The sequence below is a fragment of the Mobula hypostoma genome, chromosome 26 (genome assembly GCF_963921235.1).
Source record: "Mobula hypostoma chromosome 26, sMobHyp1.1, whole genome shotgun sequence".
Lineage (NCBI taxonomy): Eukaryota > Metazoa > Chordata > Chondrichthyes > Myliobatiformes > Myliobatidae > Mobula > Mobula hypostoma.
This window is the reverse complement of record NC_086122.1, coordinates 39,590,999-39,611,965: the sequence shown is the minus strand read 5'-3', so window position 1 is coordinate 39,611,965 and position 20,967 is coordinate 39,590,999. Positions and strand designations below refer to the sequence as shown.

The 20,967-nt window shown below is 42.1% G+C and overlaps 1 protein-coding gene across 7 annotated transcripts in view; it reads left to right on the top strand.

Annotated features, from left to right (window-relative positions):
• The window catches only part of LOC134338232 (transcription factor HIVEP3), a 698,117-nt gene extending 678,067 nt beyond the window's left edge, over positions 1-20,050 (top strand). For all 7 annotated transcript variants that reach the window (XM_063033927.1, XM_063033932.1, XM_063033926.1 and 4 more), the window contains 2 exons: positions 8,619-9,685; positions 15,858-20,050. In XM_063033927.1, the coding sequence (XP_062889997.1) occupies positions 8,619-9,685; positions 15,858-16,808 (2,018 nt within the window). In that variant the 3' untranslated portion in view covers positions 16,809-20,050. The remainder of the gene's footprint in view (positions 1-8,618; positions 9,686-15,857) is intronic.
• The last annotated feature ends 917 nt before the right edge of the window (positions 20,051-20,967 follow it).

Genomic DNA, 20,967 nt, shown 5'->3' with positions numbered 1-20,967 from the left:
GCTATAGTCAACAAACAGCATCCTGACATAGGTGCTTGTATTGTCCAGGTGATCTAAGACCCTGTGAAGAGCCATTGAGATTGCATCTGCCATAGACCTATTGTGGCAATAGGCAAATTGCAGTGGGGCCAGGTCCTTGCTGAGGCAGGAGTTGATTCTAGCTTTGACCAATCTTTCAAAGCATTTCATCATCATAGATGTGAGTGCTACTGGACAATAGTCATTAAAGCAGCTCACTCTACTCTTGTAGGGCACTGGTATAATTGTTGCCGTTTTGAAGCAGGTGGGAATTTCTGACCGAAGTAGTGTCACATGTTTATTGAAACATCAAACCATACAGTGAAATCCATTGTTCGTGTCAACAACCAGCACAGTGTGAGGATGTGCTGGGACCTGCAAGTGTTGTCATGTTTCCAACGCCAACGTAGCATGCCCACAACCTACTAACCCTAACCCTTTTTTCAATGGAATGTGGGAGGAGACCACAGCACCCTTGGTACTTTAAATTAGCAGACATACTGTTGTGCGTAACTCAAAGAATGGTAGATTTCTTTGAGAATCAGAGATACTATGGAGTTTGGGGAAATGGCTACTATTTTGATTTGGGAAACAGGCTTCAGGGCTAATTGACTTTGTGATGTGTTCCTGAGTGATTGAAATCCACTTACTCAGCAAACAGCATTGTGAATCAGTGAAGACAATCTATTTGAAAAGCCTCATGACTACAGCAGCAAATGCTGAATAGAGCAGACTAATTCCTCCAGAGAGCTACAGCCAACAGGAGATGGTGTGTGGTGCAAAGTGTATGCTTAAAATCATTCCCATACATTTGGAACTGTGCAATTTCCTGCAGTCATGACCATTCTGACTGAGGCTACCAGTCAAAAGTATGATTTTGTTTTGTAACATGTGCTTCTTCTGATGAAGAATATAGTTCTATAAAGAATATGTAGTCCTTATAAAGAATTCAGTGTTGTCCCTGCACACCCAGTGCATCCTGTTTATCAGATGTGTTCTGAAGTGAGATTCACAAGTGTTATCATTAAAGAAATGCTGAAAGTGAGATTAGAAATTAGATTAATGGCTCAGTTAAAGGCATAAGGTGATGTTTATTTTTACAGGAAGATGCAGCAAAACAATTGGTCAGTTTGGTAAGAGATTCAAATCTCACTTCTTGTCTATAAACCCCAGGCAGTTCATTGAGAGAGTAGCGCAACTGGAGTGCACATAGCATATTAAAATTACAGAGGGCCCATTGATCTTCCAAGGTAAATGTTAAAAAGGTCTTTAGTACTATTGAAAAGAAGAGCATGACAGACAGGAGGTTCATGCCAGCTAAGTGGACTAATATTTACCCTGACACACCATCACCAGAACAGATAACTTAGTTATAAGTGCATCTCTGTTTGTGACTTTGCTGTGAGCATATTGACAGCTGTCTCTCCTATCATTACAGCTGCACTGAAACTTCAAAATAAAGATTGTATTGGTGGTAAAATGCTTTGAGATGAGCTGCCACCATTTAGCAGCTATCATATTAAACAGTAATCACTTGCTTATTGATCTTGGTCCCTCAGACTCAAAGACAACTCACTTTATTTGTCAACCGTGAGGTAACTCTCAGATGGAGTTGAGAGGGTGCACAGGAGCGAGATGTACCAGTTAGTTGAGTGGTGTCGCTGCAACAACCTTGCACTCTATGTCAGTAAGTCGAAAGAACTGATTGTGGACATCAGGCAGAATAAGATGAGGGAAAACTAACTAATCCTCATAGAGGGATCAGAAGTGGAGAGAGTGAGAAATTTTAAGTTCCTGGGTGCTAAGATTTCTGAGGATCTAACCTGGTCCCAACATATCAATGCAGCTATAAAGAAGGCAAGACGATGACTATGTCTCACTTGGAGTTTGAAGAGATTTGGTTTGTGACCTAGAATACTCAACTGTCCACAGATATACAGCGGAGTGCATTCTGACAGACTGCATCACTGTCTGGTATGTGGGGGGTGTTCCACTGCACAGGACCAAAAGAAGTTTCAGAAAGTTGTAAAATTAGTCAAATTAATACCAGCCTCCATAGTACCCAAGACATTTTCAAGGAGTGGAGCCTCAGATAGGAAATGTCCATTATTAAGGACCCCCATCACCCAGGGCCCGCCCTCCTCTCATTGTTAAAATCAGGAAGGAGATACAGGAGCCTGATGGCGCACACTCAATAATTCAGGAACAGCTTCTTCCCCTCTGCCACCAGATTCCTAAATGGACATTGAACTGATGAACACTACCTCACTTTTAAATGTATGTTAGAAACATAGAAAACATACAGCACAAAGCTGTGCCGAACATGTCCCTACCTTAGAACTACCTGGGCTTTACCCATAGGCGTCTATTTTTCTAAGCTCCATGTAGCCATCCAGGAGTCTCTTAAAAGACCCTATTGTTTCCGCCTCCACCACCGTCACCGGCAGCCCATTCCACGCAATCACCACTCTCTGCGTAAAAACTTACCCCTGACATCTCCTCTGTACCTACCTCCAAGCACCTCAAAACTATGCCCTCTCCTGCTAGCTATTTCAGCCCTGGGGAAAAGCCTCTGACTATCCACATGATCAGTGCCTCTCATTATCTTGTACACCTCTATCAGGTCACCTCTCATCCTCCGTCGCTCCAAGGAGAAAAGGCCAAGTTCACTCAACCTATTCTCATAAGGCATGCTTCCCAATCCAGGCAACATCCTTGTAAATCTCCTCTGCACCCTTTCTATGGTTTCCACGTTCTTCCTGTAGTGAGGCGACCAGAATTGAGCACAGTACTCCAAATGGGGTCTGACCACGATCCTATATAGCTGCAACATTACCTCTCAACTCTTAAAACACAATCCCACAATTGATGAAGGCCAATGCACTGTATGCTTTCTTAACCACAGAGTCAACTTGCGCAGCAACTTTGAGTGTCCTATGGACTCAGACCCCAAGATCCTTCTGATCTTCCATACTGCCAAGAGTCTTACCATTAATGCTATATTCTGCCATTATACTTGACCTACCAAAATGAACCATCTCACACTTATCTGGGTTGAACTCCATCTGCCACTTCTCAGCCCAGCTTTGCATCCTATCAATGTCCCATTGTAACCTCTGACAGCCCTCCACACTATCCACAATACCCCCAACCTTTGTGTCATCAGCAAATTTACTAACTCATCCCTCCACTTTCTCATCCAGTTCAATTATAAAAATCACAAAGAGTAGTGGTCCCAGAACAGATCCCTGAGGCACACCACTGGTCACCGGCCTCCATGCAGAATATGACCTGTCTACAACCACTCTTTGCCTTCTGTGGGCAAGCCAGTTCTGGATCCACAAAGCAATGTCCCCTTGGATCCCATGTCTCCTTAGTTTCTCAGCAAGCTTTGCATGGGATACCTTATCAAATGCCTTGCTAAAATCCATATACACTACATCTGTGGCTCTACCTTCATCAATGTGTTTAGTCACATCCTCAAAAAATTCAACCAGGCTCGTAAGGCACGACCTGCCCTTGACAGAGCCATGCTGACTATTCCTAATCATATTATGCCTCTCCAAATGTTCATAAACCCTGCCTCTCAGGATCTTTTCCATCAACTTACCAACCACTGAAGTAAGACTCACTGGCCTATAATTTCCTGGGCTACCCCTACACCCTTTATTGAACAAGGGAACAACATCCGCAACCCTCCAATCCTCCGGAACCTCTCCCGTCCCCATTGATGATTCAAAGATCATCGCCAGAGGCTCAGCAATCTCCTCCCTTGCTTCCCACAGTAGCCTGGGGTACATCCTGTCTGGTCCCGTGACTTATCCAACTTGATGCTTTCTAAAAGCTCCAGCACATCCTCTTCCTTAATATCTACATGCTCAAGCTTTTCAGTCCGATGCAAGTCATCCCTACAATCACCAAGATCCTTTTCCGTAGTGAATACTGAAGCAAAGTATTCATTAAGTATCTCCGCTATTTCCTCTGGTTCCATACACACTTTTCCACTGTCACACTTGATTGGTCTTAGTCGCTTACATCTTATCCTCTTGCTCTTCACATACTTGTAGAATGCCTTGGGGTTTTCCTTAATCCTGTCCACCAAGGCCTTCTCATGGCCCCTTCTGGCTCTCCTAATTTCATTCTTAAACTCCTTCCTGCTAGCCTTATAATCTTCTAGTTCTCTATGATTACCTAGTTTTTTGAACCTTTCATAAACTCTACTTTTCTTCTTGACTAGATTTACAGCAGCCTTTGTTCCTGTACCTACCATCCTTTCCTTGTCTCATTGAAACATGCCTACGCAGAACCCCATGCTAATGTCCCCTGAACATTTGCCACATTCTACCATACGTTTCCCTGAGAACATCTGTTTCCAATATATGCTTCCAAGTTCCTGCCTGATAGCCTCATATTTCCCCTTACTCCAATTAAACGTTTCTTTAGCTTGTCTGTTCCTATCCCTCGCCAATACTATGGTAAAGGAGATAGAATTGTGATCACTATCTCCAAAATGCTCTCCCACTGAGAGATCTGACACCTGACCAGGTTCATTTCCCAATACCAGATGAAGTAAGGCCTCTCCTCTTGTAGGTTTATCTAATCTAGATGATCTACTTATTTATTTTTTTCTTCTTTCCATATTCTCATGTATTGCAATGAACTGTTGCTGCTAAGTTAACAAATTTCACGACACATGCCGGTGATAATAAACCTGATTCTGATTCTGACTGATGAGGCCAATGTGGGAACCATAGATCAGAATCAGATTTAATATCACCAGAATATGCCATGAAATTTGTTACTTTGCGGTGGCAGTATAATGCAATACATGATAAATAAATATCGAGAAAAAACTCAGTTATTAAAAAACTGTCTATTAAATAGTTCAGTTAAAATAAGTAGTGCAAGTTAAGAGAAATAATGAAGTAATGAGGTAGTGTTCATGGGTTCAATGTACATTTAGAAATCGGATGGTAGAGGAGAAGAATCTGTTCCTGAATAGTTGAGTATGTGCCTTCAGGCTTCTGTACCTCCTTCCCGATTGTAACAGTGTGAAGAGGACATGTCATGGGTGATCGGGCCTTTAATGATGGATGCTTTAACGAAGGCACTGCTCATTGATGAGCTTGAACAATACAGGGGCTAGTATCCATGACAGAGCTAGCTAATTTTACAATTACAATTTATTTTACAATTCTCCCACAGATGAGCAATGGGCAATAGTCGGGTTCTTTTCGGGCTTCTCTGTGCGTCTGATGCATGACCTTGAGATTTTCGGTTCTTTCAACTGTCAGTGCTTTAAGGAGTATGTCAGTGTGCCCTCGGTAATCAAACACTTTAGAGAACTAGACCCAGCTACACAGTCTCCTGATAGCACACTCTGTTGAGTTCAGCAAAGACCTGCTTAAACTGCCTTTAATTTCATTGCCCTTTGGGCTAGGAAGGCTGGCTGCACATTGTATGGATGGGGTGAAGCTTAGGGGAGAAGAAAAGAGGATTAGTATCTGATTAGTATAAATGGGTTTCTTGTGCTGAGTGTAGGCTTTGTACAACAAAGTGCCAGATTCCACACTTTATGACTCTGTGGTATTTGTAATAACCTTTCCCCTGGTAAACTAGCTTCACCACAATGTTGTCAGATCAGACTTGGCAGCTAATCCTGCAGAAAGATATTAAAACCATTTACAAATACAGTGGATTCTGGTTAACTGGGACACATTGGGACCAGAATATTTGGCTCAATTAAACGTCTGCCCCAGTTAGCCAAAGTTTCATGGAAATAATTAGACAGGCATAAAAAAGGCAAACTGAGTAACAAATTATGTATTTACAATAAGTGAAATACAGAGTAAGTTAGAACACTACACTACCATAAAACTGTATTAGTTCCTAATAGTGATTGATGGAGGAATTCATCCGGTGTACGCAATGAACAATCTCAGCGCAGACACCAAGTGCAGATAATAGACTGCTTTCATACTATCCTATCGATGATTGCATCCTCATTTTCACTGTAGCATTCAACATTATTGCTGATACCTTTAGATTCTTCATAGGTCCTAACTTATTGAAGTAGTGAAATTGTTTCATTTTTACTTCAGGCCATTTTTGTTATCACCAAACCTGAAACCACAGTGAGCAAACCAGTTCTGAATTGTCTTACTGCTTATTTCTCGCCAACTATCAGTGACAAAAATCACTGCTTTTTGAACACAAAATTGTTTAAAAGCTGCTCACTGTAAGCGAGGTGCAGTGTACAATGGCTACATGATTGCACATGACTGACATAGTTAGAAACCGTTCAACAGCAGTCTCCCATCATAATTTAGTGATATAACATCCCAAATAAATGATGGAAATCCTGGCTATTTTCTCAATTAGTATTTGTTCTTTAAAACTTGTCCCAAATAAGTGGCAGCACCAACTATCTGATGGCACAATTAAGCGGAATCCACTGGATTTAGATTTTGATGAAAATGTGAAAGGAGCGGAGAGACGCAGGGGAGTTTAAGGAGGGGTTCCAGAACACTGGCCCTGGAATTCAAAGCATATCTGCTAATTGTGAGGCTGGGGCGAGGGCTGGGGTGCATTGTGGGCTGTGAACAGGGCTAGGGGTATTGTGGGGCTGGAGTGCATTGAGAGTCAACGTAGTTGTTCTCAGAAGATTACAAGGGAAGACTGTGTTGATGTATATATAAAAAAATACAAAGTACTTTGGTCAGTCATACTGCACCAGTGCTGTTAATAAGTGTGCCATGTCTTGATGATTAGTGTTTTGATGTTAAATGTTTTCATTTCTGTGGCTGTGGATAAGCCCAACTGAACACTGGCTCCTAAAGTGACTGCACTGGAAAGCTGCGGCAAGGCGGGAGACTCTGAACCTGAGGAATGTGGGTGGAAATAATTGGTTTGTTATTCTCCAGTGCTCAGTTCACTGACTCAACAGACCAGAACAAGTAGAGCTTTTTGTTCACCGCCACCTCTAGGGTGGTAACATGAGTGGTCTAGGGGCCATCGCTCATTAGCACACAGGAGCTGACAGGAATAGCACCAAAATACAGAGATTGTGCAGCTTGGCAACCAGTCATTTGGTTCAGTATAGAGCTCCACACCAGCCTGCTGTTATATATATTTAAATAAATCAGGCAAAAAGAGAGGGAGTGGTGAGGTAGTGTTCATAGGTTCATTCTCCATTCGGAAATCGGATGGCGGAGGGGAAAAAGCTTTTCCTGAAATATTGAGAGTGTGTTTTCAGGCTCCTGTATCTCCTTCATGATGGTAGCAATGGGAAGAAGGCATGTCCTGGGTGATGGGAGGCTTTGATGATGAATACGGCCTTTTTGAAGCATCACCTTTTAAAGATGTGCACAAGCTGCTGGACGTGAACGTAGAACTAATCTGGATGGAATTTCAGCTGTGCATGTGGTGCTTATGTGTTTGGGACGAAGAGTGGACGTGCACTTAGGGCGAAGCTAGACCAGCATATCCAGGGGAAGTAGGAGAACCCTGAGTTGTAAATATTGTTTAATTACTTACAAAAGAAAAGGTTTTAATTTATTCATTCATTTTTAAGACATTAGTAGAACATAGAAGAAAAATTACAGCACAGGAAAAGGCCCTTTTGCACATGACAATGTGTCAACTAATTAAATGCATAACTAAATTAAACCATTCTGTCTACACATTGTCTATTTCCCTCTATTCTCTGCATATTTATGTGCCTATCTAAGGGTTTCTTTAGTTATTGGAAGGTATGCTAAGGGACTGGATATATGAGTATTTGGATAGATATGGACTGATTAGAGATAGTCAGCATGGTTTTGTACATTGTGGGAAATATGAATCAGAATGAGAAAGGTGTAGTAACCTGACAGATACATTTGAAAGGAATTTTAGAGTTGCAGCTTTCTGCTGGATTTTGTTTTAACCACACATTTTGCAAAGTTCCCTGGCAGAAAATGAGCTGAAAAGCAGATTATATTTACAGTTAGAAGTGGCATGCTGAAAATCCTTTGCCAATTTTTTCACAGTAAATTACATGCCATATTTCAGAATGCAACCTCAAGAAAACAAAGCCATATGAGAGGCAAGAGAGAGTGGTAAAATTCAGTGTGCAATATATTTTTTTAAATATTTTCATTATATTAATCCTTCTTGGGTTGGACCCTTGTTCTAACACAGAGAAGACCAATTTTCAAATTTCTCTGGAGTGTGGTATATAGAGGGAGGGATGGCGGATAGAATTACCCTACAATTGTTGACACAGGATCAGAGAACTTTTGGTAAGTATTTGAGGACCTACTTTTAAATACTATGTGTAGGCTTAAGCCTATATTCTCTAGAAGTGTACCCCAGTAATCAAACACTTTAGAGAACTAGACCCAGCTACACACTCTCCTGATATCACACTCTGTTGAGCTCAGCAAAGATCTCCTTAAATTGCCTTTAAGTGGCACTCCTGTAATGAAAGATTTCCAGGTTCTGTGATTGTTCCCTTTATCATTGACTTTACTAGTCTGTGAATCTCTATGAACACATGTCAAAGAGAGGAATGATCATAATGTAATGATACTAATGATTTCCAAACTCTTCCACTTCAGGAACCAGTGAAGAGCCAGTGAAGCGAGCAGAAGAAAGTGAGGGCACAGACCTTGCAGAAGAGCATCAGTTTTCAGATGTTGAGGAGTCAGATGATGATGATGATAATGAAGATGACGATGAAGAGGAGGAAGAAGAGGAGCCATATTTGAAGTCTTTGGACACTGCAAGCACCATTCCCCAAACAGCTGGATGTTCCAGAGCAGAGACCACATTCTCACCGTTAGAAAGCACTGCAATGCAGGGATCAAGTTTAACCAGTCACTATTCATTGATGAGTTACTCAGTGCCATCATCTCAGCTTCGAGCCGCACAGCTAACAAAATCCTCAGAGTCATCTATGATTCCTGCATGTCACAGTGGATCACATAAGCAGGAAGGAAGCACTCCTAATCCTTTATTGCCATTGACTGAGCAATTCTCATCCGGACAAAGAGATCCTCTGATGAAAAGGCACAGCATCCTAGGTACAACTGTTTCATCATCAATAGATACATCACCTAGAAAGCCATGGTCTCCAAAGAGAGAGACATCACTTTCCTGTCCAGGAGGCAACATACCATCAGGAAAACGCTCATCGCCAGAGAGAGAGGCAACTCTCAAAGAACACTCGTCCTCAAGAAAAGAGACATCACCTCAAAGACATTTCTCTCCAGGAAGGGAATTGTCACCCAGGAGATGCCTTTCACCAGGCAGAGGCATATCACCAAGAAGACACTTGTCTCCGGGAAGGGAACTGTCACCTAAGAAATGCCTGTCACCTGGGAGAGTTTCACCCAGGCCACACTTGTCACCAGAAAGAGAAATGTCACCCAGACGAACTTTGTCATCAAGGTACCTATCTCCAGCAAGAGATGTCTCTCCAAATAGGCAGTTGTCACCAGTGAGTAAAGAATCACCTCTCAGACACTTTTCCCCAGTGAAAGATGAACTGCCAAGCAGATGCCTAACACCTATTTGGCAGAGTAGCCAAGGCTCTGCTTTCCTTGCACAGCACAGTAGCTCGCCTTCATTGGGTCTACCTCAACAGAAATCCAGCAAAGAGCAGGAGCAATCTGAAGTGAAAATGGTAAGCAAAATAAAAGTGGGCAGTAAAGTTTTAAGTATTAGTTTTCCCCACTGGGGAAGAATTTCAGGATTGGCCGAAGTTATTATTATCCCTTCCGAACAATCAAGTAACAGTCTATCTAATGACAGAGGGTAGGCTTTACTAGCAAATCCTACATTTATTGCTCATTCACATGAGCTTGAGACAATGGGCCTTGCTCCTGAACCATTCTGTTGGAATGGTTGTAATGAGTGGGCTAAATTGCTAATTTACTGAGCATTTAAGAGCATATAGGCAAGCATGGATTGGAATCACAGTTGGGTTAGCTTCCCTGCAGGACATTAGTCAATGACTGTATTGTGGTGTTAACCTCTCAGATAAGTGGTCACCTTTACTGATGGACAGCTTTTTAATTTCTACATTCCAATTTCTAAGCTGACACTTATGCATTTGAATTAGCATATGTTAATACAGAAACACAATACCATCTCTACAATACCATGCATTGTGGTTCTATTCCAGGTGATGTTGTGAAGTGTCAGACCCAAGGCAAATTAGTAATGACAGTTTAAATGATTGGTAATTGAGTATCCTAAGATGTTTCCACCTCTTTTCCTCTTTTTTTTTACTTTGAAGAGAACTTTTTTGGACATTTGGCTAGTTCTGTTTTGAGTCTGATGTAAGGCGGTCATGCAAGTGTAGATTTCTCGGCTCCTTTACCCAAAATTTCTAAGTGTATTTGTCTACCATTTTACCCGTTCCCTTCCAATTTTCATACTATTTTCCCTTTTCTGCCTTCCCTCACCACAACTTGGCATGAAGCTCTCAATGTAACAGTGAGTGCTCATCAATTGCCGTAGTTCTCATGGAATGGAGCCGTGGGAATGTATTGCTGGAGCCTAGGAGAGGCCTCAGCTTCCCTTTGCACCCTACTCACTTCAGCTTCTCTCTGACATTAGCTGATTTCTAAGTTTAAACAAAGCCAAGCTTGTGGATGTTTCTAGTGAATTCCCTCTTATTAGTGGCTCCCCTCTGTTTCTGATCATTATTTCTCATATTGCCTGAATCTGAACTTGCGTGCTATGTGTCATATCAAATGCCCATTGGGTGAGTATCTATACAGCACCTTTACTGAATGAAACATTTCAACAAATTTAACCGAGTTATAAGGAAGAAATGAGCAGAAGGGCCCTGATGGGAGTTATATACAGACCCCCAAACAGTAGTAAGGATATCGTAGTCATAGTCATACTTTATTAATCCCAGGGGAAATTGGTTTTCATTACAGTTGCTCCATAAATAATAAATAGTAATAGAACCATAAATAGTTAAATAGTAATATGTAAATTATGCCAGTAAATTATGAAATAAGTCCAGGACCAGCCTATCGGCTCAGGGTGTCTGACCCTCCAAGGGAGGAGTTGTAAAGTTTGATGGCCACAGGCAGGAATGACTTCCTATGACGCTCTGTGCTGCATCTCGGAGGAATGAGTCTCTGGCTGAATGTACTCCTGTGCCCAACCAGTACATTATGTAGTGGATGGGAGACATTGTCCAAGATGGCATGCAACTTAGACAGCATCCTCTTTTCAGACACCACCGTCAGAGAGTCCAGTTCCATCCCCACAACATCACTGGCCTTACGAATGAGTTTGTTGATTCTGTTGGTGTCTGCTACCCTCAGCCTGCTGCCCCAGCACACAACAGCAAACATGATAGCACTGGCCACCACAGACTCGTAGAACATCCTCAGCATCATCCAGCAGAAGTTAAAAGACCTCAGTCTCCTCAGGAAATAGAGACGGCTCTGACCCTTCTTGTAGACAGCCTCAGTGTTCTTTGACCATTCCAGTTTATTGTCAATTCGTATTCCCAGGTATTTGTAATCCTCCACCATGTCCACACTGACCCCCTGGATGGAAACAGGGGTCACTGGTACCTTAGCTCTCCTCAGGTCTACCACCAGCTCCTTAGTCTTTTTCACATTAAGCTGCAGATAATTCTGCTCACACCATGTGACAAAGTTTCCTACCGTAGCCCTGTACTCAGCCTCATCTCCCCTGCTGATGCATCCAACTGATATGGTCTATAAATTACAATAGCAGGTAGAAAATACTTTATACTTTATTGTCACCAAACAATTGGTACTAGAACGTACAATCATCACAGCGATATTTGATTCTGCGCTTCACACTCCCTGGATTACAAATATTAAAAATTGTTAAAATTAGTAAATATTAAAAATTTGAATTATAAATCATAAATAGAAAATAGAAAAATGGGAAGTAAGGTAGTACAAAAAAAAATTGAGAGGCAGGTCCGGATATTTGGAGGATACAGCCCAAATCCGGGTCAGGATCCGTTCAGCAGTCTTAACACGGTTGGAAAGAAGCTGTTCCCAAATCTGGCCGTACGAGTCTTCAAGCTCCTGAACCTTCTCCCGAAGGGAAGAGGGAGGTAAAGTGTGTTGGCTGGGTGGGTCGTGTCCTTGATTATCCTGGCAGCACTGCTCCGACAGCATGCGGTGTAAAGTGAGTCCAAGGACGGAAGATTGGTTTGTGTGATGTGCTGCGCCGTGTCACAATCTTCTGCAGCTTCTTTCAGTCTTGGACAGGACAACTTCCATACCAGGTTGTGATGCACCTTAGAAGAATGCTTTCTACGGTGCATCTATAAAAATATGTGAGGGTTTTAGGGGACAGGCCAAATTTCTTTAATTTTCTCAGGAAGTAAAGGTGCTGGTGGGCCTTCTTCGCAGTGAACTCTGCTTGGTTGGACCAAGTCAGATCATTTGTGATATTGACCCCGAGGAACGTAAAGCTTTTGACCTGTTCCACTTGCGCACCACCGATGTAAATGCTTGCCAAAAGGGCAATATTACAATAGTCATTGGGGATTTCAATATGTATGCAGACTGGGAAAATTAGGTTGCTGCTGGTTTACAGGAGGGGGAGTTTCTAGAGTACCTACGAGATATCTTTTTCGTGCAGCTCGTGGTTGAGCCCATGAGAGGAAGGCAAAGAGTAGGAATAAAGGGAGCCTTTTCTGGCTCACTGCCAGTGACTAGTGGTGTTCCACAGGGGTTTGTGTTGGGACCAATTCTTTTTTACGTTATTTGTCAGTGAGTTGGATGATAGCTTTCCTGAAGTCCACAATCAGCTCCTTTGTCTGATTGACGTTGAGTGCCAGGTTGTTGCTGCAACACCACTCCACTAGTTGGCATATCTACTCCTGTACGCCCTCTCATCACCTCCTGAGATTCTACCAACAATGGTTGTATCATCAGCAAATTTATAGATGGTATTTGAACTATGCCTAGCCACACAGTCATGTGTTTATAGAGAGTAGAGCAGTGGGCTAAGCACACACCCCTGAGGTGCACCAGTGTTGATCGTCAGCGAAGAGGATATGTTATCACCAATCCACACAGATTGTGGTCTTCCAGTTAGGAAGTCGAGGATCCAATTGCAGAGGGAGGTACAGAGGCCCGGGTTCTGCAATTTCTCAATCAGAATTGTGGAAATGATGATATTAAATGCTTTCTAGCTATGGAGGGAGTGCAGCGTAGGTTCACTGGGTTAATTCCAGGGATGGCGGGAATGTCATATGTTGAAAGATTGGAGCAAGTGGGCTTGTATACACTGGAATTTAGGAGGATGAGAGGGGATCTGATTGAAACATATAAGATTATTAAGGGATTGGACACGCTAGAGGCAGGAAACATGTTCCCGATGTTGGGTGAGTCCAGAACCAGAGGCCACTGTTTAAGAATAAGGGGTAGACCATTTAGAACGGAGTTGAGGAAAAACTTTTTCACACAGAGGGTTCTGGATCTGTGAAATGCTCTGCCCAAGAAGGCAGTGGAGGCCAATTCTCTGGATTCTTTCAAGAAAGAGTTAGATAGAGTTCTTAAAGATAGTCAAGGGATATGGGGAGAAGGCAGGAACAGGGTACTGATTGTGGATGATCAGCCATGATCACAGTGAATGGCGGTGCTGGCTCGAAGGGCCGAATGACCTACTTCTGCACCTATTGTTTATTGTCTATTTTCTATTGAGCTATAGTCGATGAACAGCATCCTGACATAGGTGTTTGTGTTGTCCAGGTGGTCTAAAGCCATGTGAAGAGCCATTGAGATTGCATCTACCGTTGACCTGTTGTGGTGATAGGTAAATTGCAGTGGGTCCAGGTCCTTGCTGAGGCAGGAGTTCAGTCTAGTCATGACCAACCTCTCAAAGCATTTCATCACTGTCGATGTGAGTGCTACCGGGCGATAGTCATTAAGGCAGCCCACATTATTCCTCTTAGGAACTGGTAAAATTGTTGCCTTTTTCAAGCAAGTGGAAACTTCCACCCATAGCAGTGAGAGGTTGAAAATATCCTTGAGTACTCCTACTAGTTGGTTGGCGCAGGTTATCAGAGCCTTACCAGGTACTCCATCTGGACCTTCAGCCTTGCGAGCATTCACTCTCTTTAAAGACAGCCTAACATCGGCCTCTGAGACAGAGATCACAGGGTCATCAGGTGCAGCAGGTTTCTGCACAGCTGTAGTTGTGTTCTCCCTTTCAAAGCGGGCATAGAAGGCATTGAGTTCATCTGGTAGTGAAACATCGCTGCCCTTCACACTATTGGGTTTCGCTTTGTAGGAAGTAATGTCTTGTAAACCCTGCCAGAGTTGCCGTGCATCCGATGTCGCCTCCAACCTCTTTCGAGGATGTTTCCTATGGTAGGATAGTGTAAGACAAGAGGACACAGCCTCAGAATAGATGGCTGGCCTATTAGAATGGAGATGAGAAGGAATTTCTTTAGCTAGAGAGCTGTGAATCTGTGGAATTCTTTGCCATAGGCAGCTGCAGTGGCCAAGTCTTTATGTATATTTAAGGCAGAGGTTCATAGATTCTTGACTGGTCAGAGGATGAAGGGATATGGGGAGAAGACAGGAGACTGGGGCTGAGGGGAAAATTGGATCAGCCATGTAGAGCAGACTCAATGGGATATCTTCTGGCCTTAAGGCTTAACTAAGATAGGTGGCGAAAAAGCCATGTTAAAAAAGTGAGGTTTAAGAAGGTGTATTTAAGGAGGAGAGAGAATGATGGAGAGATGTGGAGGAGCAGGTTGCAGAGAAAAATAATCTTGAAGGATCTCAGCCTGAAACATTGACTCTTTATAGATGCTATCTGACCTGCTAAGTTCCTCCAGCAGTTTGTGCTTGTTACTCTGGATTTGCAGCATTTGCAGAATTTCTTGTGTTCAAGGCCATTGACTTTGTTCACCTGATGAAGAATCTGATCCCAGTGACCCAGGATTACATAAATGTTATCTGCAGGATTGGAATGTAAACAAACTCAGTGTAGGATAAAACCAATATGCATTTACGTAACATCTTTTATGAATAAAATTTGCTCAGATATTTTTACAGAAATATTAAACAAGGAAATGACAACTAGCCACTTGTGGAGATGTTTGTAAAGCTGAGGAAAAACCTTGGTCTGTGGCATATTTTTAAATTGGGCTGAGAGGCTTGGGGCCAAGGCAGCCAAAAGCAGGCCTGTCAGTAGTGGAAGCAATTAAAATTGAGTATGTACAAGAGACCAGAACTGGCAGTAGGCAGAGATCAGTAATGAAAACAGTAACTGGGTTTTCTGGAGAAATGCTGGAAGTTCCATATGGAACTGTCAGCATTGCCCTGAACAAGTGTCAGCAGGTTTGGGGCTTCCGTGTGTGCGTTCTGGAATTCCCGTCCTTCCCAACAGCTGTCAACCGATGATTCTGCGTCTAAGGAATGCCACAGCAGAGACAAAGGGGCGGCATTCCCCCAGCAGAATCCTCTCTAGCAACCCGTGCTGGATTAGACCTGAATTACACACACAGACACAAACACACCACACACCGACTCACGCAGACACAAGAATATAGTATGTATACTTATGCAGTGTGTGTGTGTGTGTGTGTGTGTGTGTGTGTGTGTGTAAGTATGTGTGTGCGTATATATAGGTTGATTTATGACTAGTGATTTTGAAAAGCTGCAGAAATTTAATGTACTAGGAGCCATGGTTTGTACAGCTGGGTGGGTTCAACTCACTATAGAGTGCAGGATGTGGGCCTTTGTCATAAAGGTATCTCCATTGAGCAACAATCGGCCCACTGCAAGATTGAAGTATATATAACATTCTTTTCCCTCTCCTTGGTTTAGATGTCTCGAATGGGATACCGCAGCTTCTGTGAAGAACCAAGTACATCATCCCAAGCTTTGCATTTTTGCTTTTCGAGGAATACTCAGACACCACTGGATGGACAAAGTTACTGTGGGCTAACTGGGAGCACACATGATTATGTTTTCAGTCACCTTCCTCTGCACTCACAACAGCTGGTCAGAACACCCTATCCCATGATCCCAATTGGTGGCATTCAGATGGTTCAGGCAAGGCCGGGCTATCACTCAGGTTTGGTGCCTTCACAAGTCTCTCTACAATCGGGGTTTCCTGTAAGCCTATCTGCACCCAAGCCACTTAGTACAAGCAAGTCAGAGGCCACAGTATATTTAGAAGAAGCAACCAAATTATCTGAAGCAACATCTTCTGAATCTTTGCCTTTACAGTTATCTTCTGCTCCCATGGCACCTCTTATAACGGCATCTTCTCTGACTAAGAGTGGGAAACAGAGTGTCACTTTACCAAGGACAGAGATTGCTGAGTTAGAAGAAGCAGCAGAATACAGACAGGCGGAATACAGGGTACCAATTTATTCTGAACCCAGCACTATTGCAGCTCTGAGCCGCTCAGGAAAAGAAGCTGGCTCAGTCAGACTGGACAGCCCCAGCACCAGCCACGAGCACTCTCCAAAGCCTTCAACATGCGGTGAAGGAACCTCAAAGGATTTGAGCAGGAAGCAGTTTGGATGTTCGGACACCTACTACGAGTCAGCCTGCACTTTAGCCACCCTGCACCCTTTACAAGGAAGCAGCGGTAGCAGCTCAGCGGAATCTTTGAGTCCTTCTCACTCTTTCCAAACTGGTGCTGACAGGACTACTTCAAGTGGACAGTGTCCACCAGTTAGAATGCAAATGGGAAGTTGCTCTGAGTCTAAGGGTGAAGACTTCAAGCACCTTGATACACAAAAGGACAATGAAACAGGAAGCTCATAGCAACCACCACCATGCAAATTTGCCAATGAAGAAAATGGGACGGCATTGGTCATAGGACGATGGGACGGTATTGGTCATAGGGTGATGGGACGGTATTGGTCATAGGACGATGGGACGGCATTGGTCATAGGATGATGGGACGGTATTGGTCATGGGACGATGGGATGGTATTGGTCATGGGACGATGGGACGGTATTGGTCATAGGGTGATGGGACGGTATTGGTCATAGGACGATGGGACGGTATTGGTCATAGGACGATGGGACGGTATTGGTCATAGGGTGATGGGACGGTATTGGTCATAGGGTGATGGGACGGTATTGGTCATAGGACGATGGGACGGTATTGATCACAGGGTGATGGGACGGTATTGGTCACAGGGTGATGGGACGGTATTGGTCACAGGGTGATGGGACGGTATTGGTCATAGGACGATGGGACGGTATTGGTCATAGGACGATGGGATGGTATTGGTCAACACTAGTTTCCTTCAGCTACTCACAGATGTTGTTCAAGTGAAACATTCACCTATTATATATGTTAACATGACCAAAATTGTCAGAAGATTCCTGTTTAAATTGTCCGAATCCAGTATTATTTAAACGTACACAGTTACTCGTGCCTTTCTCCCTTATTTTGTGTCTCCAAATGTATAAAAAAAAAGGGGGTGGATTTAGGTGGGGAGGGTTGGGGAGAAAAAGAAAAACATATTGAGGCTGTGAATATTTTTAAGAGCGATGTGATCGATTCGTAGTAGTTGTCTTTTTTTCCCCATTTGAAATGTCCATGAGTAGAATGATGTGAAGCAAAAGGGAAAAAAAATAACATTAGTGTGATGATGCACTGAAGACTTATTTTTATATAGATCAAATGTAAACTGCTCCTGTGTACAGAAATAATTCTATAAGGCATATTTATTGTAGTCTGTATTTAATTGTTTATAAATGGATTCATTTCCCAGCATCCTGGTGGTCTTTATGTGAGCTTTTTATCGCTTCTTAAACAGGCATTATAACAAAAGAAAAAAATGCTTTATTTTTGACCGTGGTTGTGTTTACCCTTTTGCAATGATTGACTCAAAGCACTTAAGCTATCCTGTAAGGATTCTTTCACATAAAACCCCTTCCATAAGTCTGGACAGAGTGCAATTTCCAATGTTGTAGATGACATTATCAATAATTATATACAGCTAAAGTAGAGCTGGGATCAACAGCACAGAACCCAGATTTTTTTTTTAATTGGAAAAAGCCTTTTTTAATCAAACACAAACCTAATAGATCAACCGTAGGTATATTGATCTAAAATTCCAAATCACTATGGCAGCAACCACGAGTAATCTGCTGGATAGTAATTGGGAGAGAATGGCGATTTGGACCTTTGGCTCCCAAAGCTCTCCATGCACGAAGCAGGATTCCTTGCATCATGTCTGAATCTGTTGCAAGCTAAATCATGGAGCTCAATTCCCACAAAACGTTCAGAAACTTCATTATCATTAATTCATGTGACTACCAGGATGGGAGAGGGCTAACCAGATCGACCATTTTTCTCTTGTCTAGCACTGTTAATAACTTTGAGATGCAGAACCTTTTAATAAGAAGTCATAGGATGCACAGTTCCCAATCCAAAGATGCTTTTGGACAACCTTTTACTTGTTCTAATTTTTAATGTGTGTCGTGGCCTTTTTGGGATGAGGGTGGGCTGAGGTTTGCGGGTGGTGAACGATGGGGGAATTGAGAGAAGGCTGAGGTCTATTAGGGGCGGACTGCCCTATCAGCAGTGTCTTTTTTAGTACCTTGCCTCAAAAGTAAATTCTTTTGTCCACAGTATGCCATATTTTGATCAGTTCTAATGAATGTAATATAAAAAATATAATGTATGTGTAATGCACTTGAAAGCATTTCAGACACTTTCCGATGGAATCTAGTCGATGTGAAAGAGTTCTTAAGTTTTATATTTGCTCTAATGACATTCCATCATTTTGGCTGCACTTAAAAATGCTTAAGCACAGTATTATTTTAAATTTAGTTAGCTAATGTAAATCTAGAATTTCCCCATCAAACGGTAGCGGTTCAGGGTTTACCTAGGTCATATTTATTTTGTATTTGTGGATGTGAATGCCAGTACTTACTGCCCATCCTGATATGTCATTAACATGGCAACGGTATTATTAAATCTTGAGGTACATAAGGATTTTACCCATGTACCCCATGGGCCTTTTCACTTTACTGTATTTTCCCTTTTTATCAAGAAAATGGCCATCTCTCTATGCATTCTGTATGTTTATCTTTGGAAAGCACTCTGTTACAGCCTGGTAAACCTCGTTCCGCTATGCATGCGATGATCTTAAAGAGACAGATTCCCTGCTTCACATTCTTTGTGTCACTCCATTCATGTTGCAGTGAAATTTCGAATGCTAAAGAATTGCATTACCAATATCAGGCTTGTTGGTTGACTTTTCGAATGAATTGCTCAATATTTTTACAAAATTGTTGGAAAAATTGGAAAATGAACATGGTATCACTTATCTCGCAAACCCAGATCTGCACGAGGTGCAATGGAAAAGGATGCTGTCTCTTTAAAAGCAAAAAAAAATGCCAAAGTACTTGGCACTCTTGAAGACTTTATATGGAAAATAAGAAGCAAGATCTTAAAATGTACACTTGCATGATATCAGCAGTTTGGCACTTAATCCCACTTTAATTCCTGAACTGTTAACGGGAAATCTGTATTGGTAAATTTGATATTTTTCAAGAATATTGATTGTTCTCCTTTTCAGAGGTTGTGTGTAATCTTAAAAATTGTCAGTTTAAAAGATAGTTTCTATACATTTTGTTAAAAAAATAATGGCAATACATTCCAAAAAAGAAAATTGTAAATATGTATAGTTCTACTATGTAATTGGTAAGATTGCCTGGAATTATTTTGAAACACCAATTTCTAATACTGCACCTTGCAACACTTGTATAGGGTATATCCATAGATAAATGCAGGTAACAAAAGCACAGAGCTGGTTGTAAAATAAATGGAAATAAATTTTAAAAAAGGAGAAAAAATATAAGAAAAAAAGCAAACAGAAATCTGGAAGTCAGTATTTGATGTCTGTGATCTCTATTGTATATCTACACATCTGTACTGTGAATGGAAATGTTTTTCACAAGGATTATATTTGTCTTTACCACATTTCAAAACTGGGAAAGGAATCAGGCATCTTTTTTAAAAGCATGTTGGAATAAATTTTACAAACTCGATGTGTTTCCAGGGTTGTCTCATTGCCCTCTTTCTGGCTGTGGCAAGTCATGCACTACCCTCCCACCTCAATATTTTGCTTTATCAGGTATTAGATGATTTTGAAGCATTGTTTGAAAATCATTAGTCCAGCACAGTACAGGCCCTTTGTCCCACAATTATCTTTAAACCTTTTGGAAATAATAGTGCCTTGCAAATCTATTGCCTTCTTTCTTGCTCAACATATATGAAGGTTACTTTGAAAATTGAACCTTGTGAGGCCCATTGGGAATGAGACTGCCCAAATGGATGTCACACAGTGTTGCTAGTACAGGATACAAAGCTAAGGCCCAGTGTCTTGTCTGGTACAGATTAAATTGTCCTGTAATGTGCTCCCACCAACTTACTTTGTCTGGGCATGCCAAATCATGTCTGCAGACTCGTAAGTCAGTGATCCAGTTGCCTAAATAAAACAGAGCACTATCGATGTAGGAGGGGAAACAAAAACAGTGCACATCCAGCGAGAAGGTCATGTTTGTAAAATGCCATGGATATATACTGTAGGTATTTTCTGCCTCCAAAGAATCTGGCGGCACATCATTAAATATGTTCAGGGATAAGATAGATATGTTTTACCAACAGGATCAATGGGGATGGAGAGAAGGGATAACTTGGGTCCTGAAGTGGGAGATCAAAAGATCAGCTATGACCATCTTGATTGGTGGAGCTGGCTGCATGGTTAAATGCGCTGCTCCTATTTTTTAAAAATCTCTGGATGGCAAATGAGTGTACAATATAATGCAAAGTTCTAGTTGAACTACAGCCCAAACACTGGATCAGTTGTGGACACTACACGATAGATAGGATACAGAAAGCCTTGCACATGCTGGAATGGAATAATACTTTAGCAGCAAGTGCTGGAAATACTCAGCAG